We start from the raw sequence: 27,100 nt of genomic DNA, 5'->3' as shown, positions 1-27,100 counted from the left end.
CATGCTATACTAGATTACAGATAATATACAGAATATGGACATATTGTACAGGTCGCTAACTTATTGAGGTGATATGAACATACTATAATACAGGTGGATGAGAGATGTGTGTATGACCAGAAGGAGTGGTGGGGGGATGATGGGTGTGAGGTGATGTGCAGGGGAAGGGGGGGTCAGCGGGGGGCGGAGTTCGGGAGGGAGACAGCTCTGGGGAAAAAGCTGTTCCTCAGTCTGCCTGTTCTGGTCCAGAGGCTTCAGAAGCGCCTACCGGAGGGCAGCAGGGCAAACAGTCTGTGGGCAGGGTGGGAGGAGTCTTTAAGGATGCTGTGAGCTCGCCGCAGATAGCATTTTTTTTGGACGTTCTCAATGGCGGGAAGTGGACACCTTGTGATGCGCTGGGCGGTTTTTACCACCCGCTGTAGCGCCTTACGGTCTGAGACAGAGCAGTTTCCGTACCAGACTGTGACACTGCTGGTCAGGATGCTCTCAATCACACAGCGGTAGAAGTTCATCAGTACAGCTGAAGACAGGTGGTGTCTCTTCAGTGTCCTCAGGAAAAAGAGGCATTGATGAGCCTTCTTAACCAGACTGGAGGTGTTAGTGGACCAGGAGAGGTCCTCTGTGATGTGGGTCCCCAGGAACTTGAAGCTGGAGACATCCATCCCGTTGATGTGAATGGGGTTGTGCGTGCTTCCTCTTTCTCTCCTGAAGTCCACGATGAGCTCTTTTGTCTTACTGGTGTTGAGGAGCAGGTTATTGTCAGCACACCATGCGGCCAGATGCTGTACCTCCTCCCTGTAGGCTGTGTCATCGTTGTTGCTGATGAGGCCAATCACCGCCATATCGTCCACAAACTTGAGGATGGTGTTGGATCCATGTACAGGTCTGCAGTCATGGGTGAAGAGGGAGTAGAGGAATGGGCTCAGCACACAGCCCTGTGGTACGCCTGTGTTGAGTGTGATGGTGGTGGAGCAGGTGTGTCCTGACCTAACATACTGGGGTCTGTTGGTCAGAAAGTCCATTATCCAGTGACGGAGGGAGGTGTTGAAGCCCAGGTCTCCAAGTTTAGTGTTTAACTTGGAGGGGATGACAGTGTTGAATGCTGAGCTAAAAATCAACAAACAGCATTTGTGCGCATGTGTTTTTATTGTCCAGATGTGTGAGCACAGAGTGCAGCACCGTGGAAACTGCATCCTCTGTACTCCTATTGCTGCGGTAGGTAAACTGGTATGGTCCAGTGTGGGTGGGAGGCAGTTTTTCAGGTGTGCTAGGACCAGTCACTCAAAGCACTTCATTATGGGTATGAGTGCTACAGGGCGGTAGTCATTCAGGCCTGCCGGGCTGGAGTGTTTCGGCACTGGGTTAATGGAGGTGGCTTTGAAGCATGCTGGCACAGCTGCTTGGGCGAGGGACAGGTTGAAGATGTCCGTAGAAACCCCAGTGAGCTGCTCTGCACATGCTCTAAGCACGTGCCCAGTGGTGCCGTCTGGACCAGTAGCCTTTCGAGCGTTGATCCGGCTCAGTGCAGCGTGGACATCTGTGGAGGTGAGTGAGAGGGGCTGGTTGTCTGCAGGAGGTCTGGTCGTGGTCTGCGTCTCCCTGTTGTCTCTGTCGAAACGAGCATAAAAGTGATTTAGCTCGTTCAGGAAGGAGACATCTGTGGTTATCGGGGTGGAGTTGCTGGGTTTATAATCACTGATGGCCTGGATGCCCTGCCACATGCATCTGGGGTCGGAGTTGGAGAAGTGATCCTCTACCTTCAGCTTGTAGCAGTGCTTGGTCTTGATGATGCCCCTCCTCAGGTTTGCCCTGGATACGCTGTAGGCCATTGCGTCATCTGATCTGAAGGGGGTGTTGCGGGCCTTCAGCAGGAGCCGCACCTCCTTGTTCATCCATGGCTTCTGATTTGGGTGCGTGGTGATCTGCTTCCATGTTGTAACAGTGTCGATAGTGGTATTGATATAATCCAGCACAGAATAAGGGTAGGTGTCAATGTCTGTGTGAGAGCCCCAGGTAGCCTGAGAGGCAAACATACTCCAGTCAGTGTGATGGAACTTGTCCTGAAGTACAGAGTCTGTCCCCGCTGGCCACACTTTAATAGTTGTCACTGATGGCTTCACACGTTGGATGAGTGGGGAGTACTTGGGGATGAGGAACAAAGAAAGATGGTCTGACTGTCCCAGGTGGGGGAGGGGGGTCGTGGTGTAGGCTCCTGCGATGTTTGTGTAAACATGATCCAGAGTTTTGTTTCCTCTTGCATTGCAGGAAATATGCTGGTGAAATTTAGGGAGCACTGTCTTTAAGTTTGAGTGGTTAAAATCACCTGCAACTATAAATGCAGCCTCCGGGTGAGCAGTCTGTTGTTTGCTGATAGCTGTGTAAAGTTCCTTCATAGCAGCTTTTGCATCGGCATCCGAGGGGATGTAGGCTGCAGTTACAATAGTGGAGCTGAGCTCCCTTGGCTGATAGAAAGGTCTGCATTTAACCATGAGAAACTCAAGGTGAGCTGAGCAGTGTCTCCCAACAATGACAGAGTCTGTACACCAAGCTTTGTTAATATAAATGCACAGCCCTCCTCCTCTGGTCTTACCGGAGTCCTCTGCTGTTCTGTCTGCCCGGAGTGTGTGGCGACCGGCTAGCTTGAGAGCATCGTCCGGCACTCCGTTGTTTAGCCATGTTTCCGTGAGGATCATGACATTACAGTCCATAAGTCTCTTGCTGTGGATGATGCGGAGTCGTAACTCGTCCATTTTGTTCACCAAAGATGAGGAAAATGTTGGGTAACGGGAGACGGTGCGGTGTTAGCTTTAGCTTAGCTCTTATCCCTCCACCTTTGTTTACGGTCTCGACGCCGCCTGCGACCACGTCCGCTCTGCCAGGTAGAGTGCGTAGCCTTGGGTGTTTTGGCGATCTCAGGGATGAGTCGAAGATTGGTGATTAGATCGTCAGGGAGGTGTAGTCCAATATCCAAAAGTTCCTGTCGGGTGTAGGATGTTAAGGTGGAGCTGTTCCGTACGAACAGACCCGAGATGAACAGGAAAACTATTGCAAAACTGAGAGAGACGCTGGGCCTCGCGATGCGCTCGCGCCGCCATCGACAACATCCACACAAACTGAAAATTTCTGAAAGGAGCTTTAAATTAAATATTTTAGATTCAGACAATTGTATGTATCGCAAAGGACATTTTTTACAGTGTACGTACATGTATTCAAACAAACTTCAGACAGGAGTTCGTCAGGGACAACAAATAAATCAGTGAATGGACCACAGTGCACACTAGTACCATCGTGTGGCCCCACAATTGCACACACATGAGCCGGGCAAAGATAACAATACACAGTTAAATGTTTAAAACAATGGAAGATAAATAAGGACATTTGAGGATTCACTGCACTTCACATTTTTTGACTATATTCAGAGAATGTATGTTCAGGCTACAGCCATAATGACCAAAAGTATAAATGACTTGTGGTTAAACACGAGGGCAAAGATAAAATAATGCAATTAAGTTTTAAAAGTCCAAATGACTATCAAGGTTTAAGAGCCTGATGGCAGAAGGAATGAAGGATTTTAAGAGTTTGTTTTCCTGAGGGGACCTTTACAGCGCTGGCCTCAACTCACTGCACAGGAAGTGATCATGTTGGGAAATTATTTTGTAATTGATATTAACAACTATTTGGTGAAATATTTTATGGTAACAAAACATGTTTTGTTCAAGCCCTTATTTATACGTCATCGTCTATGTCATGGTAGTGATTCAGTTACTTCGTTAAAAACAAAGTATCAACATCAGTGTGAAAATGCTGTTTTATTTGAACAGCACAAGTTTTAAGACATGTTGCTCCTGTAACCCTGTCTGAATCCATCCCTCACCTGGGATCAGTGTTTTTTAGCTAATCCTATTCAAAAGTTTTGAACAACACAAACTGCAGGTTTTATATGATTGAAACTAAGATTGGGTTTCCTGACATAATCTTAAAATCAGAGGCGCTGCTTGTTAACAGGCTATGCAGGCAACTGCTTGGGGCCCCAGACCAGTCGGGGCTTACAAACTTTTAACAGCAACGACAGAAAATATGCTAATTTTGCCATGACAGGTAGGAAACCTCCCTCAGGGGCCCCATCTGACAGCACTCACTCTCCTTGCATGCATTATTGGCGTGAAACCCAAAGTTTGTCAATGAAAGTCAACCTAAAACATTCAAAGGAATTATCCATCTATAGGAGAGTAAACAGAAACAGGAAAAAAGAGGAAGTGGAGTAAGCATCGGGACAATGGCAGACGTAATGGTGATAAATGCAGGTTATAGGGCCTCTCATTATTTCTTGCCTGGGGCCCCAGTAGACTCTAGAATGGCCACTGTCTTTAATGACTCATAATGATTTGTCTTTTGTGTGTTGAAGGACACCGTGGTGGCTCTGCAGGCTCTGTCTCTGTACTCCACTAAAGTGTTCAATCCTGAAGGTTCCAGCACTGTGACAGTTCAGGCTCCCAGTGGCCAGCTGACGTTTGATGTAAACCCTCACAACAAACTGCTCTACCAAGAGGAGGCTCTGAAGGACATGACAGGAAAGTACAGCCTGGAGGTGAAGGGAACTGCCTGTGCTTCAGTGCAGGTGATTGGAGAATGTCACTCTTATTCACTTCAGAGTGAGCTGCATGCGTGAATGAAGACAGCTGAATTTTTCACTCACACTTCTGCTCAAGAGGTCACCTGGAGTGAGTGGGAGGGGGTTCCCTTTGATTGATACAAGCTTTCTCTACTCATCTGACTGCTCAAAGCGCTTTTACACCGCATGTCACACCTACCCATTCACACACAAAAAGTGGCCATCAGAAGTAACTAATCCCATTCATACGCCATCTACAGAGTAGCGGGAGCAATTCGGGGTCAAGTCTTGCCCAAGGACACATCGGACATGTTGCCGCAGGAGCAACTTCCGGTTGAGAGACGACCGACTATACCAACTGAGGAACAGCCGCCCCAAGGATAGTCTCCTGCTGTGAGGTGCATGTGTGAACAACCAGATCAGGAGGTTTTCAGCGGCAGTCCTCCTGAAATTCCCAAGACATTTTCTGAAGTGCATGTGTGAAAATGGTTACAGATAACCCTGTCTTTGCAAGACACCTTTTGGAAAAAAATACTTTGCTTAAATACTTAAAACGATTTTAATTGCAATTGAATAAACTAAGGTAGGCTGATTGCTGATCCAGTAGCCTAGTGGTTATGTCACATGCCTCATGTACAGAGGCTTTAGCCCTCGTCACATTGCCATTGGATTCAAATCTAATCCCGGCCCTTTACTGCATGTCATCCTCCACTCTCTCCTCAACTGTCTTATCCAATAAAAGCAAAAATGGCCCCAAAACACATCAAAAAGATTAACATTAAAATCATCAAACTTTTTTTTTTTTTCTAGATTTCTCTTCAGTACAACATCCCGCCTCCTCCACCAGCCTCTTTTCTCAGTGTGGCGGCTGAACCACATGCTGACTGCACGAGCACATCTCGCAGCCTCAGTCTGACGCTGAAGTCTGTGTAAGTAATCAACAACAACTGCACTGCACTTACAGTGAAAGTGTCCTCCCTGGCTGTAGATTTTGGAGAAACTAACTTTGAGTTAATTGCAGACATTATGGAAGCGACAACATGACAAACATGATGATAATGGAAATCAAACTACTCTCTGGATTTACCCCAGATGCCGAGTCTTTAAGGATGGTGAGTAATTACAGCAACTTTAACCTGAACTTTTCTGTCAGCTATTGATGTTAGTATGATGGTGATACTAGCCATTACCATAAACTCACAGAGGCCATCCCCTCTGACTTCCTCCTTTGAGTCGGAAGCTTGAATGTTTACTTAATGCTCTACTGCGTTTATCAAGGACGCCCTGACATCACTTTTTACTTTCTCGACTGCATATTTAGCAGTATGAATTCAGCTATTAGTTGAAACCAAATTGGGTTTCGGCAGCCAAAATACATTAGTATTATTTGGAGGAGGTGGTGTTGCTTTAGAGAAGTGAGTAGTTTGCAAATTCGTCAAAGCTAAACAGTAGATACAATAATCATCAGGAGTGTTTCTGACCCTGAAAAGTGGAGCCCAGGAGTCTTGAATATTCATGGAATATTTTCTTGACCGGCTATATCTAGGCCTGTTGCATAGTAGCCTACATTTATTACCCTCCAAGTATATATGCCATCTGTTTGTGTACTGTACTGTATATACTTCCAGTTGCACACAGAGACTTTCTGTGACGCCAAAGAACATCAAACTAAATTCCTCCATTATGTGGATTCACATATGAACCTTCTAATGCAGTGGCTTTAATCATTTTGTTCAGCCGATATTATTCTGCACTCTCAATTTGATTTTTCTACCTCATTAAAAAACAGACTACCTACAGGAGGCTGTTAACCGAAATGCAAGTGAAACTGATTTAACCACGTCGTATTTATGAAGAGTGTCATATTCAGCAGGGTGCAGGAACAGAACAGCCCTTAAAGTCCACGTGTTTGTAAAAGTATTCAAATAAATGCATTCATCATTGATGTGAAAATGTGCCAGATAAGCACTAAAGGAGACTTCAAAAAGAGACATGACTAGATCCTAGTTGTAAAGTGGTTCAGAAAAAAGGGGCAGTTAGGAAAAAAAGATCAGAATACAGGATGTTGTCTAGGCTGTAGATAACTGGTAATTCCCTCCCCGAGTGTCCCGTTAGTGTAAAATGTCGTCTCCTCACAGATCAGAGACTCTAAGGTGGTGGAACGTCTTGAATATACTGGAGATCGTATTCTTGTTTATATACGGGAGGTAAGATAAACAACACACAGAGGAACGTGACTAGATGCTCACCGATCCAGATGTGTTACTGATCTGTTTTTCTTCCTACAGTTACTTAAGAGTAAAATCACGCGCCACTTTCTAATTCTCCAACGTAAGCTTCCAGTGCGGAACCTGAAGCCAGCTTTGGTGAAGATCTACGACTACTACCAGCCAAGTGAGTCACACACCGAGTCCCGCTGTCCATTCAGGTGGGGCTGGGGGAAAAAAAACAATGACAGGGATACTTTCTGTCAATAACTATGATAAGCTTTGATGACCGATTTCACTCAGTGTGAATAGATGAAACTGCCTTTAAATATGAATTCTTGTAACATTACATTTTGTAATCGTCTGTCCCATTTTGTAATCGATTACAAATTGCGATGGTCATCACATAATGCAGGAGTTGTATTAATATGGTGCATGATGTAATAACTAACCAGGAAGAATGTCTCCATTCATAGAAATTAACATATAACACCATTCTTATAATGTATTCTAGCATGAATCATACTGCCTCTGATCAGGTGTCACTGTGTTCATTAGGGCGCTGTGGTACACACTGTACACAACAGTTTTTCATTTTTTTATAGTATATGATCGGATTTAAGTCCAACATCAAGTCTTCTACATGAAACACATTTGCTGTTGGAGCGTCAACTGTATCTGTTCAAACTTTGTCATGCTTACTTTTCCTTTTAGGTTACAGCGCTGAATTTGAGTATGCGCACCCCTGTGCTACAGGTAACAATTAAAACCCCTTCTTTTCCCTTTTTAACTGAACTGTTTTCTTTTATTCACATCAAAGCCCTTCTAGGGCTGGATCTAGCAAATTAGCATCAGCTACATACACTATGATACTTGCTTTGGATGGCTGTTTTCACTTTGTCTATGTACACTGTATCTGTCCCTAACCAATGCACGGATTAAGAATGCAGAAGCCACAAACTCGTGGAGGCCTATAGGCATAGCAAATACAAATATATGTAACCTGCGTAGTGGAGGTGTTGTGGAGTGAGTGAGGGAACAGAGACCTGTGTGTGTTCGGTCGTTGTGTGCAAGAGTGATGTCAGAGCAGGAAACAGAGTAAGCAGCCTATCAGAACAGTACAGTTTGAGCTCTGTGTGTAGCAATATTAACGGCCTGACTCAGACAATGAATTGATAATCGTGTATACTGTGTTTTCTTTGAGTCAATTAATCACCATTTTCTTTCCATGCAGAGTGAAGGTCATTACCGGCAAAAGCTTTTGGATTGTTTAATGAGAATCAATACATTTTATTAAACTTTGAATATTTCTGTCAGTCTCTGTTTACTTGATGGTTTACCTGAGCCAACAATCATTTGCACCCTGTAAGGGTTTTTATTTGATAAAAGATTGATCACTTCCCCAGTAAACACAACAGATCCATGTAATCTAATTCATATTTGGCGAGTCAGAAAGCTGTCTCATATTTCTTAACCCTGGCAAAACACTCTGCTTATTGATTCATAGTCAATTACACACTTAAAAGTAACTGTCATGGGTGGTGTTGGAATCCATGTGCAGCACACAGGAAGCCACAATGATAATGTTTTTTTAGGGATAAATTCAGCAGGTACATCTGCAAGAGCTGTTAAAGCTCCTGAACTAAGTCGGGAAAAGTGGAAGGCAAGTTGCAGAGCCAGCGGATACAATCCAGAGATCCACACAGTGTCGGACAGCGAGTTTTTGAACAACAGAAATCAGATCAGAGCTAGACGGTAAAACTCACACTGTAGGAGCTGATGTGAGGAAAGCCAAAAAGCCCAGGGGAGAGGCCAACAGAACTCGTGGTCGGGGTCTGAGTGACAAAAACAAGGCTGGCTGGTAAGAGTCAAACAGGGTCTGCAACAGGTAGTCCAAGGGAAAGTGCTGGAAAGTCTTCTGGCAGTGTCAGAAGAGGCTTTTATACTGACTTGATTGCAGATGGGAAGCAGCTGTGTGCACAGGTGAGTTGAGTTGGCTGATGAGGTGGGCGTGGCTGGCAGGAAGCAGAGTGGAGTATAGGCAGCATACAAATAAAGGTAACCCTGTTCTTTTCAGTGTACTGAATCAGTAGAATCAGTTCAGTAAAGGGATTCGTTCAAAGGATTCGTTCAAAGGATTCGTTCACCGAATCCTTCAGTACTTCTCTGCAGCTCCGCCTGTGAATCAGAACGTGAATGAGTGAGACTGCGAGTCACCAGCCTCAGTCACACACACACACTGTACTGACTGAGGAGAGGAGGGAGGGAGGGCTTTGAGCGACTCTTACGGTCTAGAGAGAGAGACACGAGACGGGAGAGAGGAGAGCGCAACTGAAGTTGAGAAATGAACGACTCTTTTCAGTAAGTGATTCAGTTCATTTCGTTCACCCAGATGATTCGTTTGTTTTGAATAACTCGTTCATGAACTACACATCACTAGTTAGTATGTGGTTAAGGATACGTCATCTAAAACTCAGAGGAACTTCAGTATCCCAAGCTCAAAATCCAAGATGGCTGCCCCCGTGCATCAACAGTAGAGAATAAGCCATACATTGTTCTTAATTAGGGCCAGAACCACAGAAGGATTTCACTGCTTTTGCTAAACCTGTGCAAATGAGAGAAAAAGAAAGCATGGAATCCACAAAGCATGGGCAAATAGTGAAATGGATTCAGACTTCACTGCCAAGCTGATAGGTGTCCCTTTCTCATTTTCATCCATGAAAGATCTTGAGACTTGTGTCTCAGTGGCGCTACATATTTTGATGATCCATTTTTTTCCTTATCTCTGTGGTCCCAGTTTAGATTTGAAAAATGGTCTTGTGTGTAGCCAGCATGACTCATAATTCTGAGATAGTTATATCTAATTCCGAAAAACGTAGAGCAGATTTTTTATTTTCCCACGTGAATGCAATACACTTCCATAAACTCAAAATCAGTCCAACATTTTCTTCTGCTGGCTAGCTCACATTAGCTAATCTAATTCTACCGTCAGCCATCTAAGTTTGCTGTTAGCAGCTACAACTGTTGAAAATGAAGAAAACATGTATTTTTAATGAGACTGGTATAAGAAGGGCACACTGTATCTTCAAATAATAAAATCTTGTTTTTGAAACCTACTGTACGTTGTACTGTATGTTTTTTTTTATTTTTTATCTTGCACGTGCGAATTGTAATAAGTGAGGAATTTTAAGGAGTAAAGAGGAATTTTCCTTCCTTTACTATCTTGCAGATAGTACAGAAAAGCAGTAGCAGTGAATGCAGGCCTATTGTAATGGATCGAGACAGTCTCATCTTTTTTTTCTTCAATTTAGGTATGCGTCATAAAGAAATACTTAGCATAGCCTTATATGGTTTCATTTTAAGCCAGAGGCATCTTATCAGAATCCTTGGAGAATACAGACTTTGTCGTCAACAATTTTCGGACTTGCAGGAAGTAAGTATTGATTGATTGATGTAGCCTACTATATTAATCCTAGCCTGTCTTTTATTGTTTGTTTGTTTTGTTTAGTTGGAATCCCATTCATTCACTTCCTGTATCATTTAAAGGAAGAAGAATATTACATAGGATATGTAAAGTAGATCCACCTATCTATCTGATTGCAAGAGAACTGGGTCCTTACACATGTGTATATCTGTATGTATCTTTGCCTTTAGCATTACGTTAAATTCATTAATTAATTCCAATATTTGTTAACCAAATGTATATGTGGGACAGAGGCATAAAAGGACCCCCCCCTCCCTCACATATTTGTTTATTTATTATTTACAACTAATGTAAAGGAAAAGATTTAGGCATTGTAATTCCAAAGTTTCACCACAAGAGGGAGTATGTGGCTCTTGGTCAGCGCAGGTCAATCATTGTGTTGTTCTGATGAAGGTCAGAGAGGAGCGTATGATTTACAATGCTGCTATATGTTTATGTTTGCAGAAAAAAGTAAAACAACATACAACTCCAAGCGCACTGTGGTTCATTGAAGTGTGCTACATATACCCTTATATACCCTTATACCTTGAAATACTCACCTGTGCAGTTGCAAGCAAGGGGAATTTGTTTAGAAAATATAACTTGAGAATAAACTTTGACCTGTAATCCATGTAATGTGTACGCATATGTAAAATGTATATTTAACGTGAAATACTGTTTAGTTCTCCACTGTCTCTCTCGCTCTCTGTCTGTGTCTTTCTTTCTCTCTCTCGCTCTCTCTCTTTAAGAGTAATGTTTAACCTGCATCTCTCTGCATTTTTTCTGGAGGAGTTAAATGAGATATGAAATGTCTGGAACACACATCGCATCCGACCATCTAGGAACCCTACTGTGCCCAGTGGGATACCTAACATTATGTTTTCAGCACCTCATTTGTGGGGTGCAGATGACCACATAGTCCATTTTAATGCCATTGACCTGGCTACAGCCAAGCAGATCTGCAAGTTCCTAATAGGGCTGCAACTAACGATTATTTTTTATGTTGACTAATCTATTGATTATTTTTTCGATTAGTCGATTAATCATGATTATTTGGCATACTATTTTTGATCCCCGTTTTATCTCGCCTGCTTAAGCATGCACACCTGTGAAAACCAGCAAAAAGCAAATTAGAATAATGGCACATGAAACATGAGTTTGGCACAAGTATATTTTTTGGATCACAATGAAAAGGAAATAAACTAAATAATACAAACTTCTGTGCAAACAAAAGTGCAAGTAGTCTTTGATGTATAAATAAATAACTCAAAATAGTAGCATTTCACCTGCCTTGCAGGTTATAAATAACTAAAGGATGGCTTTCTTTAAAGTGACTGGTATGTCCATCAAAGTAAATAAAGCAAATAGCCCATCCAAAGTACAAAAGTACAAATAAACTTAATGTAACGAATCAACCTTCCAGCCCAAGTGACTGAACAATAGATTATAATTTCTTTAAATTGCAGTGCAGGAACGTGAGCATGTCAACATGTTCAGGTGTGAGGCTGGCTCTCTTCTTTGAGGCGATGTTTCCAGCTGCTGAGAAGAGACGCTCAGAGGGTGTAGAAGTAGCTGGAATGCACAAGAATGACTTGGCTAGTGATGCAAGTGATGGATATTTTGCCTCATTTAACTTCCACCAAGTAAGGGGACTGTCTGACTTTGGGAGAGGCTGCTCTCCAAAGTACATCAACACCTGCCATGGGACAACAGTTGAAAATTAGCCTTTTAAATGAGTCTGGCGTTTCATAATTTATTTCATATGTTAATAAATAAGCACTATTCTTATTCAATAAATGTTACCTCATTTGTGATGGCTTAGTTGTATGATTCCTGTTCTTTATTCTCACTGTCGCTGTCTGTTGAGGAGTCAAACCCAAGCAGTGAATCAATAGCTGAAACAATTCTCTCAGGTGAGGAAATTGGCTGCGTTTTTCTCACTGGCATGATGTTTCCTCAGACTGCCCTGCATGGACTGAAGTGCCAAAGCTTGAACTTTATTTTGAACACTAAACCTTTCCTCAGGTGTGAGGAATTTCAGTTTCCTAAACTGTGGGTCTAATGCAGCTGCAATGATCTGTCTGCTTGGATTATCACCTGTGACTGTGACTTCTTTAGACCAGCGTGCATTGGTCTCCTCTGAAGCAATTGCCTGAAAAGCCTGCACAGGAGCTGTGTCATAGCTGACCTGAGTGGACTTTAAAAGCCCTCTGACCAATGGAGGCAGGGCAGATACTGTCACATAACTCTCACCACTCAGGAAGACGGTGGCGCAGTCAAAGGCCTGAAGTTCCTCTAGCAGGACCCACTGATCTGGTTTCATGTCGAGGTATTGTTTCCCACTCTGTGTTACTGTTGGGTCAGACAGTGTTGCAGTCAGTGGCCATCTCTGCTCCAGCAGACGAGTCACCATGTAAAAGGTGCTATTCCATCTAGTCGAGACATTTTGGATAAGTTTATGCTCCGGGGTCCCCATCTGTTGCTGTTTGGTTTTCAGTTTGCTCGATGCCAGTTCACTTCTTTTGAAGTGCTCCACGAGACACCTAGCTGCTCCTAGTGTTTTTGTAATCTGAGTTTGTTTCAGGGCATGATTGATCACCAACTGCAAGGTGTGTCCTGCGCAGCAGATTGACATCCATCCATGCTTTTCTAGTAAAATGTTTGCTGCCAGGACAATATTAGAACCATTGTCATGGACAATTGCCACAACCTTGCTAGCAGGGATCTCAAATCTTGCTAAAGCCTCCTCAATCCATTTAGCAATGTTGGGCCCAGTGTGTCGTTCTTCCAGCAGCATGGTGGTAAGGTAGAAGCTCGTGAGCTCCCACTCATCATTTATAAAGTGACAAGTGATGCCAAGATATGCCTCTGTGGCAACACTGGTCCAGGCATCAGCTGTCAGGGCAATCTTGCTATTAGTTAATTTACGAGCACTTTTAATTTTACTGAGAGTTGTCTCATATTTCCCTTCCATCAGTTTTGTAAAATGTGTTCTAGAGGGCAAGGTGTAGCCTGGATGGAAGGTCTGGGTCATCTGCTTGAAGCCTTCATCCTCAACCATAGATAATGGTCTCATGTCCATGACGATCATGTTGAGCTTTCTGTGAAGACCTCAGCCATTTTTGGGGTGCATGAGCCTTTCCTCATGAGAAACTCATCCACACACCTTTGCTTGGCACTGAAAAAAATGAGAGAAGAAATAGCAATAATTTAACATTGTGAAAGAAATGTATTATGTTTAACACTTATCAATAAACAAATCAACTTAAACAAATATCACTGATTTCTCCAAAATTTAATCTCTTACAAAGTATTATGAATGTGCTCCAAATCTGTTTAATTATTTGACATTAAGTGGAGGTTTACAATTCAGATTGAACGCAAGTATTAAAAGGAAAAATAAAACGTAATGGTTTAGCAAATTGACATGACATGTCAAGTTTCTACATCATCAAGGTTTGTTTTTCCTCTAATATAAACGTATTGTACTGATAACTAAAGCAAATTGCACACTAAATAGCGTTACTGAACAAAACGTTATCCAAGCAAGTATCAAAGATGGTTTTCCGACTGATTAACATACAGCACCAATGTGAAGTAGGACACTTAAATGAATCTTTGTGTCTGAAGCACAAAGGGCTCAGTAATTAAATGCAAAAGGTCTAAAAGATATTCATGTAACTTGCGAACTCACCCACTCGCCGTATTTGAAGACACTGCAGCTACAGGGTGTCGGCATTTCAGGTGCTCGTGTATTGCCGTAGTGCTGCCATGAAAGGAGAGTGTGACTTCACACGGTTTTCACTTAACGTGTTTCGCCAATTTGTTTTCGATAAAATGTTCCCAAACGTTGGAAGCCCTGGGTCGTCTTTTTTCGAGCATCCTCCGTGCTTTCTGCCATTATTCATGTGTACTTCTTCTCCGTTTCTGTGAATAATGTTACAATTGGGAGCGATACTGCCCCCACCACTTCCTGCACTGCATGTCTGTACCATCACCATGGAAGAATCAGGGTTAGGCTTTCCAAACAACACATCAGAAGCACTGGATTTCTACATGTCATTGAGGGATGTTATCCGTCCCCAATTGTTTGAGTAGTATTTTGTGTTGTGTCTCTCTGTCTATGTGTAAGTGGGGAGAGGTTCCCTATCCCACCATGTCTGTCGAGAGAGGAGTGGACACTGGCGTGCCCCTCTCTCCAATCATAATCATTTGAATAACATTTTTGTAAACATTTTGTAGTTTTAGAAATACTGTATATAATATAACATTCAATTCTTTACATACACCTTGTAACTTGTATGAAGATTTACATGCCTTTGCAACTTTCTTAACTGACTGAATCTTTCCCTGCAAGTGTTGCAGAGGTACAGTTTCTCACCTGTGTGAGTTGTCATATGATTCCTAAGAATTCAGTAGTAGTATTTTTTGTTACTGAGTGACACATTGTCCATTCAAAATAGTCTATTTGTCATAAATATATTCTTTAATAAGTTCTGATCAGTATAGGTGAGGAATACAGTAAGTAAATGTGTAAACCATTGTTTTTTGAATGTATAGCATGACAGTTTGTTGCTGAATGTTGCCTATAGCAGCTTTTAAGGAAATATAAGAAAATGGGAACAATGAAGGCTAATGGTAATTTCATTTATTTAAGTACTTTCCTTGAAAAGTAACTGCTGCTTCAGTTGCTGTGACTTCACACCTGTAGCATGCAGCTATGTATTACTGTAAGACTTTGAGTTGACTTGTCTACCTCTGGGTTTGTCACTGTATAATGTGTTTCAAACTTTTTATTTCATTAATAAAACGTGTAATTACTATACATGTACCCTTACCTTTCTTTTGCTTTACCTTATATGTAGACACAAGCACCTGCATTGTTTTAATCACATCAGAGTTCAGAGTCCCTTCTACTGGCCAAGGCTGGTCAATGTCAGGCCAACGCTTGCTCCTTTTCTCCAATATTTTTGGAATATTCAGGATATTTTTGGAAGAGGATTAGTCTTCTGCACTACATCAACAGGAGTGATTGCTTTTGTAATTTTGGTGTCCATCTTTGATATTACAATGACCCTCTTAGTTCCTCGTATTGTAAGTCAAACTGAAATAGTTAAAAAAAAAAACTATTTAGAAAGCACCGTGTTACCACACTCGAAAACAAAGAAATTTGCCAACCCCAAAGGAGACCAAAGGCTTCTTACTATGAAAGCAAAATCACTTGTTTATCACCTAAACAAACCTTGGCTCCCTATTTGGAGCACTACCCCTTGCTCCACCTCTTAAATTTCCTCAAGAACTTCCAGTATGAACTGGCCGTCAGAGAATGAGCATTGTGTCCAAACCCAGCGCAGTAATGCATAGAATTAACGCACACACAAAAAGTCAGAACCACCTATTTTAAACAAGACTATAGGCCTACGTTCTTTTGAACAGACAAAATTCGCAGCATAATGTGGTCACACACAAACAGACAGAAAGAGAAAAAGAAAAAATCCACACACCAATCAGCCAGCCATTTGAAACTTTATCAGGAGATTTTCTCTTCTCTTCTTTATTCTTTCCACCTGAATGTGTACATACTGTCCTTGCTGGTCTCTCCACTCCTGTTCAGACACAGCAAAGGCTCATATATTTTATCAAATGTATGAATGTCCTTTATTAGGCTCATATGTAACCTGAAACAAAAGGCTCATAGGTTGTTTTTTTTTAAACACTGATGAAGCACTTTAATAATACATCTATTCTATTTATCAATCACACATAAACAAGAACATTTCCAGATCATACACACCGCTACATAAACAAGAACATTACAAAAACCTCTAGACACGGCTAAACCACCGCGCAGCAAACAAAGACACAGGCTGTCCTGCAGCGCACATACACACACACCCCCAAAGACTCCAACAGCACACGCACACACACCCACAGGCTCCAACAGCGCTTAAATTGTATTGCTTCACACTGCATGCTCAATGCAGACTTTTTGTTCCTTTTTCAACGCACCTATTTTTCTCTTTTCACAAAATTCTTATTTTTCATCTTTATTTCATCTTTTCTTATGTTATACTTTTAATTTTTCCAATTCCCCTGGCCAGGGTTATTTCTCTTTTTTTGTTTTTCTACTCAAATTTGACTACTTCTTAAAGCCAACTTTCACTCCAGCAGCTAATTTACACATGTACTACCGTTAAGAAGATACGGGCCCTGTCTCCATTAATCTTGCATGGTTATTTAGCTAACTGTTCTTAGTTACTAATTCCGCTTATACTACCATTACCATACTACCATCTTTACTTTCAACTTTTCTCTTTTCACTATTTGTCTCTTCTTTTCTTTTCTTTTCTTTATTTTACTCCCCTTATTTTTTACATACTTTTTAACTCAATAAACCCCAATTTAGATAGAAAATCACTCCAAACATCAACACATCATCGCATCTTTAACAGTGCAGCCAGATAGCAGACACACGACAGCGTCAACGAATCAAACAGCTCCCCAAATGTGTGAAAAAAACCCTCACCCTGAAGCGATGGAGGAATAAACATGCTGAAGCTGTCGGCAGCTTCAGGAGGCCCCAACTGATCCTGTTCGCGACGCCAATATTTGTTGTTTCTCTCTGTCATTGATGATGTGCAGATGATGAAAAAATCTCCGTTGACACTGACTTGCTTGTAGAATAATTGGTTTATTTACAGAGAAGAACAGCATCAATTCAGGCCCCTGGGTCGGCCTTTGAGAGTCACAAAGCCAATAATGATCTCTCTCGATCTCACAAGGACAGTCATATTTATGCAGAAATTACACACACCCCCACATGCGAACATCTGCTTCCTTTGTTCTGGGGGCTCAGAACAGCATACAACTTTTCCATATATGGCAATTCTCTAACACAGAGCCCCAATGCATACATTCCACTGGGGGGGCTCCTATACCGGTCTCAGATACAAACACTTTCCAGATGTTGTTTTGCACAACCTAAGAGGAGTCTATGTCCCAGATATTTCAGACACCTCAGTACCTTCAAACAGGCTGAGCAACACAAGGGTCTGACATAATGATATCCAGGTTGTTTAATGTCTGAAGAAATGTGAATTTCAACCCAAATGATTGGCAGTAAAGATCTGTTCCCCCTCCTCCTATTCCTCTACTTTACATACCTTTTTAATAGGTTTGTACTGATGTTCTACATGAAAATATATAAAAATGAGCGGATTCAGGGTGAAAACAAAGCCATCTATTTCTCATTGAAATGTCTCACCATTTTTTCACAAATACAAAATGCACTCAATGCTAATTTACAATAATATATTTGATCTCTTCTCAAAAATTGACTGACTAAATCCTTGCTTTTGTAACAATCATTATTCCTTTTACCCCTGTCTGTGTGCAGATCAGTACAAGCTGTGTGTCAACAGGGGGTGCTGCCCCCACAGTGTGTTTACTGAGTAGGTAGTAGTGTGATTTTTGGACAAAGATGCATACAGTTCACTTCATTCTGCAACATTTACCTGTAATCTGATTTGTTTTTAATCTGATTTGGTCTTAAAGAATTGACTTTAACCTTGACTAGAAGGGCGAAAGTAAATGTTTTTTCAAGTAAATAAACATGTGTGGGCTGGTTCTTAGCAGTGATGATGTGTTACAACACATTATGGTCTAAAACACAACATTTGGAGAGCTGACAAAAGTACTTACAGTCTTTCTTTGAGTATAAGTACGTATCTTTGTGTTAAGGAAGACTATTGTAAAAGCAGAAGTACTGATTCTACTTATAAAATACAGGCTTTAAAATCCTCTCATTATTACAGAAAAAAGTTTCTCTTTGAGAGACATTTCTGTATCTTTGCAAAGTTAACAGACCCTCATCTTATATTAGGAGACTATCAAACAAAAAAAATCACCTTCAACTAAACCACAACAAACAAACGTGGGGGATCATTGCCATTTTATCTGCAAGTTAGAATTGACTTTTTGTGAGGGGGGAGGACCTAAAAAGGGCATCAGAGTCTACAGCTGGCTCAGCAAAATAGGTCATCATTGCAACATATCAGCGCCCGTCGATACGATACGGTGGAGACTCATCGTTTTTTTTCCAGAAATTTCAGGAGTGCATGTGTGAAAATGACTTAAGATGACTGTGATGGCAAATAATCCAAACACAAATCTAGCTGTAATTGTAGTCACAGGAATATTTTATGATCTGTGGCTAAATGTCTGATGGGAAAAGGTGTCATACTTTGAAAAGACTTTAGAAAGACTGAAGTCCAACACCTTCTCCCATCAGACATTTGAAAGGGTCAATTGTATTAATTTTACGCCCAGAAAACATATAATGTATAATATAAGTTTAATAAAGTTACAGATTTACTTAAGTATACAATTGTTTCATAATAATTATGAAGTAAGTTTCAATAGGTGGGTACAATTTATGATGCATGAGTGTGGGTAAAATGGTTGACGGAAAGCGGTCCCTGTACATTTGCATATGTCCCCAAAATAACCCAAAACGTGTGTTTGTGTGTAATGGGTGAACAAGGGCGGGGCTTAGACTATTTAACTGAAGAGACAGTGATGTTCACTTCATACAGTCATGGGCCATCCTGGGATTTGGAGGTGGACCCTGTTTGTCTGCCTGAGCTGGATGTTTGTGCAGGCGGCAGCAGAACCGTAAGTTAGTTGAACTGTGAAAATAATGTGTGTATTAGCTCTGACTTTTCTAGAGGACGAAGGAGTAAAGAGCAGTTGAAGATGCGGAAAAGTGTCAGTGGAGAGATGGTGACCTAAATATCATTTGATAAGTATACTTGATTATATTTTGCTATAGCTTGATGGATATTGCTCATATCAAAAAGTGATTATAAAAAATTACAAAGTTAAGTATTTGGACCACTTAAACATACATTTAGACCATAGGAAAAGGTGTGCATTAAATATTTGTCCTAACTGTTAAATCTAGTTTACAACAGCACATTCAGCATTCTTTGCAGTCTTGTCCTTGTGTTGTATCTCAGGTCAATTTAATAAAAAGAAGGAAAAAAGTTTGATCGGATTGGATCTTGTTTGATTGGATTGAATGTAAACCTGTAAAACTAGAGCACATTTAAAATTATTAATAGGTAGTGTTCTTGTTATATTGCAAGTTGTTTTGATAGAAGCCTTTGCATGTTCTTTTGGAGTCAGTCATCTCACCCCAGCAAAGACTTTGCACATTTCTGCCTGATGGATTGTAAACACTGTATATAAAGATGGATCTCAAAAACTGAAGCCAAAACACCCCCACCCGAGAACCAGAGTCTGTGCAGTTGAGATCAGCTGGTGGAATCTCTGTATTGATTTCTCGCCTCTTCCTCTAACGAAATCACACATTTCATTTACCCATAAAACGTCAAAGGTCCCTCAGGTGAGCACAGTAGACAGCTTGAAGCAGACACTCACAGTTATGAAAAGTTCAATGAGTCTTGAGCTCGTGTTTGTTACATTTTCTCTCACCGTTCCTCCTCTATTATGATAATCCAGTGCACACAGCAATGTAGGAGCCTCATAGGTCAACAGAGCTGTCAGTCATGGCTTTATACTAAAAAAACTAAACTTTTCAGAAAAAGAAACACATATAACAGCATGATAAGATCTACAGTAGGAGATAAACAGCGACCGCCTACTTTTTTGGTGGCTCTGGTTCCAGAAGTTAATTTCCCCATTCAAATCCACAAAATTCTTATATCAAGAGATTGGTGCCTGGAACCAAGACAGCCAGCTACCCCAATACTTGTGACTCTAGTACATTTAATTCGGCACCAAAACGGCATTAAAAAACGGAAAAAAGGTAAAGGATAAGACCGTGTACATAATTTTCGTCCGGAGTCAAGGAACTACCTATCCCACAATCCATTGTCAATGATATAGTTTCTTCTTAAAAGTAACTTTTGTCGTTGTTATCGTGTTTATACTGTCAATGCAAGTGTTGTACTAGCTCTTTGTTTGTTTTGTGGAGAATATAAACTACATAAACTGCGGCATGACGAGGTTATTAGTACATTTCGTGTTAGCTAACTAACTAACTAGCCGGCTAGTGAAACTTAGCTGTTGGCATTCGGAGCAGAGGAGCGGGAAACATTGCCATGGTAACAGCAAGCTCAACCAATCAGAAACACTATGGTAGTTTAATTCTTTGGCGTGCACCTTTTACTGTGTTTAACTGTCTAGAGTGCTCCTCGTTTGCTGTTTTTAGTGTAGTTCTTTGCCCCCGTATTGCGAATAAATCTTGGTTTTCTTAAAACGAGGTTAATATGGAAGTTGGAACCTGTGTCTCCTACAGGAGCATATACCATCGTTCTACACTCGGGTAACTCGTGGTCAGTCTACCTTGGATGGTTATGACAGAATGGCTAATAATCAAATCCACTATAGAGAAAATGAATGGGATTTTTACTTCTGGCACAACAGTTTTTAGCTCTATGATAGAAATATTTGACAAGTATTTTGATCTTCAATGCGCTTTCTGTTAACATGGAAGAGGCGGAGCTTGTGGCCTATAATGCAGCCAGTCAGTAGGGGGAGCTCTAAATGTTTTGGCTTCACTTTTGGGGAACTATCATGTTGATCTTTTTATACAGTCTATGGACGTATCACAAATATGTCTTTAATTTTGTCTTTTTTTTTAGAATGTGTATTTCTTTTAGATTTTTGTATTTTCATAGTGTTGTTGTTCAGCTACTTCTACAGAGAAGAAATTAGCAGCTAGCAGAGCGTTGCTTGCAGAATTTCATTTAAGTTCTCCGGTCTTGTATTTGAGTACAATCTTGTTGTTGTAGTTCCTTCTTTTTAAGAGTCTGTGGGTAATCTGTACATTGTATTTTTCTGTTGCTGCAGGCAGTACCTGGTAGCCGTACCTTCAGAGTTAGAAGCCGGGGCTGAGACCCAATTCTGTCTGAGTCTCCTGCAGCCCAACGAGCCTCTGCTCATCACCGTCACGCTGACCTCCGAAGAAGAGGAGACAATCCTTCTAAAGACGATATCCAGCGTGGAATTACATGAATGCTATACGTTCCAGGTCAACTCTTCAACTTCTTTCAGTACGCTTGCATACACAGTTTAGTCAAGCTATGGTTACAGCTTAGGTCATTTAATTGGACTACTGTCCTTGTCCCAGTACACTGGGGGAGAATCAATTTGTTGTGGGAAGTATGTCCTACTTTATAAATCCCCCTTTAAGATTAAGGTTACTATTGGACCTTCTTCCGGTCGACCTATTAGGTCACATATAATCGACAAATACTCAAATACTCAAGCAGAAAAATGGTTTCTGAAAACATGGACAGCTTTACAGCTCTATACATTTCAACTGAAAACTGTGTTTCCTCATCTGTCCAAAAGACTCAAAGACATTTTTAAGAAACCTAAATTCTTGTCAAGGGTTTACACCATTTTTATTTATGCATAAGCTCCATAGAAACTGATGTACGTCATTGTTTCCTTTGATTCACTTTTCTGGTGTCTTTATTTCCGCCACAGGCTCCTTTAGTGAAGAATTATAAACTTCACAATTTCAAGGTGAAGGTTGAAGGCGATGAATTCCTCTCGGAAGAAGTCAGGATGGTATGGGTCAAAGACAACGGACAGATGACGTACGTCCAAACAGATAAACCGCTCTACCTACCAGGACAAACAGGTAACAAGAGCCCGACAGAGGGGATCTGTGGGGAGGGGAGCAACATGATGATAACTCTGTTTATTTATAAAGCACCTTTAAAAACAAGAGTTTACAAAGTGATTTGATAACATAGCCAAGCAATTCACATAAATCATGAAAGCAAGCCAATATCAAAATAAGACGATGACATGGATGGATGTTGAAGTCAAATCTTTGTGTATTACATTTAGCTAATAAGCAGAGCTCAAATACAAATACCATCAATTATGCTCTCTCTCTCACACACACACTCATAACATCCCCAACACACACCAGGTACCACATATTCCCTGTCAGCTGGAAGTCTGCAGATATTTCCAGCCAATATTTCGTTCATATATTTTGCGATAAGAGGGGGAGACCCATTAAACAGACATGCCAGCAGTATTTAACAGCCCTGGATTTGGGGAATAACCTAATGGCTCTGCTCTGTGCGAGTGTGTGCAGTCGTTTGTCCAACATTTTAAACATGACAGAAATTCATCCGACCATTCAGTAGCAGCAGATCAGGCTGTGGTTGGCCCTTTTCCCCCCCTGTACCCCTCACAGCAAACGACGACATTGAGCTGAAATTCAGTCCGACTTAGAAATCAGCTGTGTGACTCAAATATTGGGTCAGAAAGGGCCTCAGTTTTGCAGAGTATATGCCTTACCCAAGGAAAACACAAAACTGTGAAGGCAACAAAATGTATGCTGTAAAACAGCATACATTAATGTCTGTGGCCAGTTAGCCTGTGTCGTGTGCTTTGATTGTTTTTTCCCCTTTTGCATTCTCTTCAGTGCATTTCAGAGTCTTCACTCTGGACCACAAGTTCAGACCTGCTGATGAGCTGGTGAGTGTTTGAACTGTCTGGTCTTTGCGTTCTTTTGGACCTGATTTCATTCAAACAGAGAGTACCGTGTAATAGTGAGTCACTGCACAACTTGGCACCAGGTTACAGAGAGCAAAGTGAAAGCTTTACAACAGTGTCACTACACAAATGTTTCATCAGTCTGTTGGATAACGACCACTTTTAGATCTGAGCTGGGTCAATTGTTAAATCAGTAAACATGCAAGTGGTGAAGGTCCTTTTATATATTTGCAGATGCTCTGACCTACTTACTCCCACACTATGTTTAGCGGCAGAGAATCCAATTTAAAGCTGCAGAAACCTTTATATAAAGAGAACATCAGAGACATGAATCTTGTTTTTGGAACCATCTTTGGAAGTTTAACTTTTTGTTCAACATTTATACTAATACACTTTTGACTGTATTCTGATATTTTGACTCTATTTTTACAAAGTTCAACAGTCTCTTTCCCCTTATCTGGACTCAATTTTCTAAAAGAAAAAGCCTTTTATTATTTCTCATATCTAGCTTTAATGCTGTTTTGTACATTAATCGGATTATGAGGTTTGTTTTTTTATGATGAATCTTGAAAAAGCAGTGTGACTGCAGTGACTGATTGTAGAGGTGAAACCCAAAGTAGCTCATCTTTATCACCAAACAAGTGTCTAAAATCATGAAAACAAGAATGGGACTCGTTATTAATGCTAACTGTGTTGTTGTACAGCATTTAAAAATCCAGTTTAGACCTTGAAATGTTCAATTTTTTTTTGGTTCAGTGTAATTAAAATGCACATCCATGAAGAATTGTATTTGGGGCGGCTGTTCTGGGGGTGAATTATTTTTTTGTTGGTAAATTTACTCTTTACATTTTTTTTACAGTACAATACCATCGAAATAATGGTAAGATGAAATTAAGCTCACTGTATCCTTTTTTGTTTTTACATGCAGGACAACGGATTTAAAATCCATAATAAATAGTGACTGTAACTACTAACCACCAGTGAATAAATCCTCTTTCCTTTAAATGTATTGAACAGGATTCAAAGCATAACCGGCTCAGGCAGTGGATGAACACAACGTCTAATGGAAAAATATTGCAGCTGTCTTACTCCTTGAACTCTGAGGCTTGTGAAGGAGAATGGAAAGTTCAAGTTGGGATAGGTGAAAGAAAGATATATCACATATTCAAGGTGGAGAAATATGGTAAGTAACACCAGCTACGCAGGCAAATAACAGCACCATTTTTAGATCAACAGAGGATGCTTAAAAAACATTCTTTGTTTTCAGTTTTGCCAAAATTTGATGTAAAAATAAAAGCGTCCAATGAAATATGTGTTGGACAGGAGGAAATCGAAGTGGAAGTCTGTGCAAAGTGAGTAAGACACACTTCTACTTGTCACATGGGATTTAAAAAATGGGGGAAACTTTCTTGACAACGCACCAATTTCACTCAAACTTCCCATCCAATCAGATACACTTATGGACCACCCGTGCCAGGAAGTGTTTCGTTTAAGACGTGCCGACCTCTGAAATCACTCGTTAAACTTGATATCACAGAGCCGTGCTACAAGGAGACAAAGAAGGTGCTGTTACAGCTTCACAAAAAAAAAAAAAAAGAAGAAAAAAAAAAACATGACGGAAACATTTTTATTCTGAAATCAACACGTGTTTTGGTTACATCAGTCAGTTCAATGGGTAAATGATCATTCTTGGCAATAGCAGCAACTCTATGTTTTAACGTGCATATTTTGGTTGTATAGACAGAACAGAACGGCTGTGCCAGGTTTAATTTCGACATGTCAACCTTCACAAAACTGGACCCAAAGGCATTGTGGGATAGACTGTTAATCAACGCTGTAGTGAAAGAGGAGGGAACAGGTAAGCTCCGTTATCGTATTTTCAGAACCATATGGCATTATATTGTTGTTAGATGACTTCCTTTTGTTGCAGGTATTGAACAATCACAGGGGACAATGAGGGAACTTTCTTATGTGGTTGGAAAGTTGTTCTTTATTGACACACCCAGGTTTTATGATAAAGGATCAATTGTGGAAGGAAAAGTAAGAAAATAATAATAATAATTATTTTTCAATTTTCGTTTTGATGAATACAGAACAATTGTGCATACTTCTGCATTTTAAGAAATACATGTTTTGTCTTACTTCAGGTTAAAATGGTTACCTTCAAAAATGAACCTGTTCCGGACATGCCGGTCTATTTGTTGCATGATCGGTGGGGGATACATCTGCTACAGAACCTCATGACTGACAGCAATGGTATCGCCCCTTTCACACTAAATATGACCAACTTTGAGAACAACGTCTTTCTCAAAGTAAGTGTAAAAAAAACAACAAGGAAAATATAGTGTTAAAATCTGAAATCGTCGTAAAGTTTTGAAGTTTGGTTCTTTGAAAATCATGACGCTATTTACATTTTGTTTGGGTCTCTGTTTGGGATAGAAAGAGCCATCAGCTATGAAGCAGGCTGTAATGGCTAATATCTTTCTTTAAGGGCAAGCGTCTCAGCTCAAAGTTCGCCTGTTTTTGCTGCTGACAGGCTGAGATTAAACTTTCGAAAAAGTTGACAGAAAGGATGGCTACCAAAATGGTAGAGCTCAAACCATATTCTAGTTTTGTTGTTGTGATTTTTTTTGGGGCTTTTTGTGCCTTTAATGAAGAGATAGGACCTTGGATAGAGTTGGAAATCAGGAAGAGAGAGTGGAGAATGACATGTGGGAAAGGGGCCACAGGTGGGATTTGAACCTGGGTTGCCTGCTTGGAGGACTATAACCACTGCCCCACCAGCGCCCCTTGCTGTTGTGATTTTGACACCGAAAGATTAAAATCCAGAGAAACAAGAGGCCATCATCCAAGGACAAACAACTTCACAACACATTAGCTGCCGTTAGATTGCTGAAAATGTCTGGGTTTAAAAGGCGACATAATGCAAACCTCTGAAAGCCCCAAAAGACTCAGGTATGAAAAATAATGGTGCCAATGCCATTGGTCAAAAGTCAGTGGCCTGTGGGCTGAATGATTTACGTCCAAGTGATGAGCACATCAAGAGGGGGTGTCATGACACCTGTCAATCATTTACACTACAGAAGTGAATGGAAGACGATGCTGCAGGATAGTGGCTGCCATATGAATGTGGTGATTTCCTAGTTTAAAACTCTTATTTAACAAAGTACTTATTAAACTATTTGAATTGCTAAGCATTAGCCACGATAGCTTACTCCAACCATTGTTACTTACTAATATCACTTCTTCTTTACTACCCAGGCTAGCCTGAATGAAGACCCAGAGCAATACAGTCGCTTCAAAGGTCCACACTATGAGACTGGAAATCAACAACTTTCCTTGGTGTTGCCGTCTTCTCCTGATACTAAATCATCCAGCTCTCTGAAAGTGAAGACAAAGAACGACCAGCTTCCCTGTGACAAAGAGGACTACTTTTCCATCCTCTACACTTTTGTGGGAGATACCCGAAGTGCAGTGGATGTGATGTATCTGGTGAGTGGTGGTCAAATATGTGAAACTGTAAAAGCTTGGCCTGTGGCCTGTTGCAGCAGCTCTGTATACTGTAAGTTGTGTCTTAAGTTATGGTATGAAGTCCAAACTAAACCCTGTGTGTTTCAGGAGATAATGAAGCACATCATGTGTGAAATCAATGTCATGTAGGCGTCACTCATTAATTGTTTGCACCACAGGGACGTCAGATTTATCTTAACTTGTAAAGCGTTACATCCAAACTAACTGAAATATGTTTTAACTTCATGTGACCAATCAGTGAAAAGCATTTTTCTTATTTCAGTGCTCCCAGTTCTGCTCCCAGTTTATCTTTATACCTCATACTGAAATACAGACCACATTAAGGTTAATGTCAAACTTTTAGTGCATTGATTGGGACACTCACATATTGATTAATTGTTTTGGTGTCAGAAAAGCTAGATGCTAAAGGCTTATTTACCATTTTAACGAGATTCTATTAAATTCTCTAGGTGTTATCCAGAGGAAACATTGCCATGCAAGGACATCAAAAGGTGGAAGTGCAAAATGAACCCGGTGGGTAAAGATGGCTTTGAAAATGTACAAATGAGAATCCTTTACATGATTAATCAGACATTGAAATACCATTCCATTCTCCAATTTAAGAATAAATATAAAACAGATTTCTATTTCTTGGTGAATAACAGGGGAGACAATGGGAAGACAGAAGCAAATGAACTCAGATTAGATCAATAAATATTCAATTGTAGTGCAAGGATAATTGATTGTTATGTATTTTGGTTT

At 40.8% G+C, this 27,100-nt stretch overlaps 3 protein-coding genes across 5 annotated transcripts in view; 2 read left to right on the top strand and 1 right to left on the bottom strand.

Moving 5' to 3' along the window:
- LOC109995346 (alpha-2-macroglobulin) overlaps positions 1-10,160 on the top strand; it is a 33,924-nt gene extending 23,764 nt beyond the window's left edge. Inside the window, exons 30-36 of one of the 3 annotated variants that reach the window (XM_065960709.1) lie at positions 4,406-4,618; positions 5,423-5,541; positions 5,634-5,724; positions 6,751-6,819; positions 6,901-7,006; positions 7,534-7,575; positions 8,054-10,158. In XM_065960709.1, coding sequence (XP_065816781.1) covers positions 4,406-4,618; positions 5,423-5,541; positions 5,634-5,724; positions 6,751-6,819; positions 6,901-7,006; positions 7,534-7,575; positions 8,054-8,058 — 645 coding nt within the window. In that variant the 3' untranslated portion in view covers positions 8,059-10,158. Of the gene's footprint in view, positions 1-4,405; positions 4,619-4,872; positions 5,011-5,422; positions 5,542-5,633; positions 5,725-6,750; positions 6,820-6,900; positions 7,007-7,533 lie in introns of those variants that run through there. The other 2 variants (XM_065960707.1, XR_010667169.1) reach the window with 2 other exon arrangements.
- A 1,287-nt stretch (positions 10,161-11,447) lies between these two features.
- Positions 11,448-14,826, bottom strand: LOC136180500 (E3 SUMO-protein ligase ZBED1-like). The gene is made up of 2 exons (XM_065960475.1): positions 13,977-14,826; positions 11,448-13,460 (listed from the first exon to the last, which is right to left on the bottom strand). Exon 2 carries the CDS (start codon positions 13,371-13,373, stop codon positions 12,192-12,194), a length of 1,182 nt encoding a protein of 393 aa, XP_065816547.1. The 5' UTR covers positions 13,374-13,460; positions 13,977-14,826; the 3' UTR covers positions 11,448-12,191.
- Positions 14,827-18,888: 4,062 nt separating this feature from the next.
- LOC109995341 (alpha-2-macroglobulin) overlaps positions 18,889-27,100 on the top strand; it is a 32,687-nt gene continuing 24,475 nt past the window's right edge. Inside the window, exons 1-13 of the mRNA XM_065960701.1 lie at positions 18,889-18,955; positions 21,158-21,338; positions 21,800-21,956; positions 22,758-22,810; positions 23,688-23,708; positions 23,846-24,011; positions 24,096-24,180; positions 24,280-24,391; positions 24,569-24,686; positions 24,759-24,868; positions 24,976-25,140; positions 26,090-26,320; positions 26,809-26,872. Of these exons, the coding sequence (XP_065816773.1) occupies positions 18,930-18,955; positions 21,158-21,338; positions 21,800-21,956; positions 22,758-22,810; positions 23,688-23,708; positions 23,846-24,011; positions 24,096-24,180; positions 24,280-24,391; positions 24,569-24,686; positions 24,759-24,868; positions 24,976-25,140; positions 26,090-26,320; positions 26,809-26,872 (1,489 nt within the window). The 5' untranslated portion in view covers positions 18,889-18,929. The remainder of the gene's footprint in view (positions 18,956-21,157; positions 21,339-21,799; positions 21,957-22,757; positions 22,811-23,687; positions 23,709-23,845; positions 24,012-24,095; positions 24,181-24,279; positions 24,392-24,568; positions 24,687-24,758; positions 24,869-24,975; positions 25,141-26,089; positions 26,321-26,808; positions 26,873-27,100) is intronic.

Source organism: Labrus bergylta, chromosome 11, assembly GCF_963930695.1.
Source record: "Labrus bergylta chromosome 11, fLabBer1.1, whole genome shotgun sequence".
NCBI lineage: Eukaryota > Metazoa > Chordata > Actinopteri > Labriformes > Labridae > Labrus > Labrus bergylta.
This window is presented reverse-complemented; position numbering and strand designations above follow the sequence as displayed.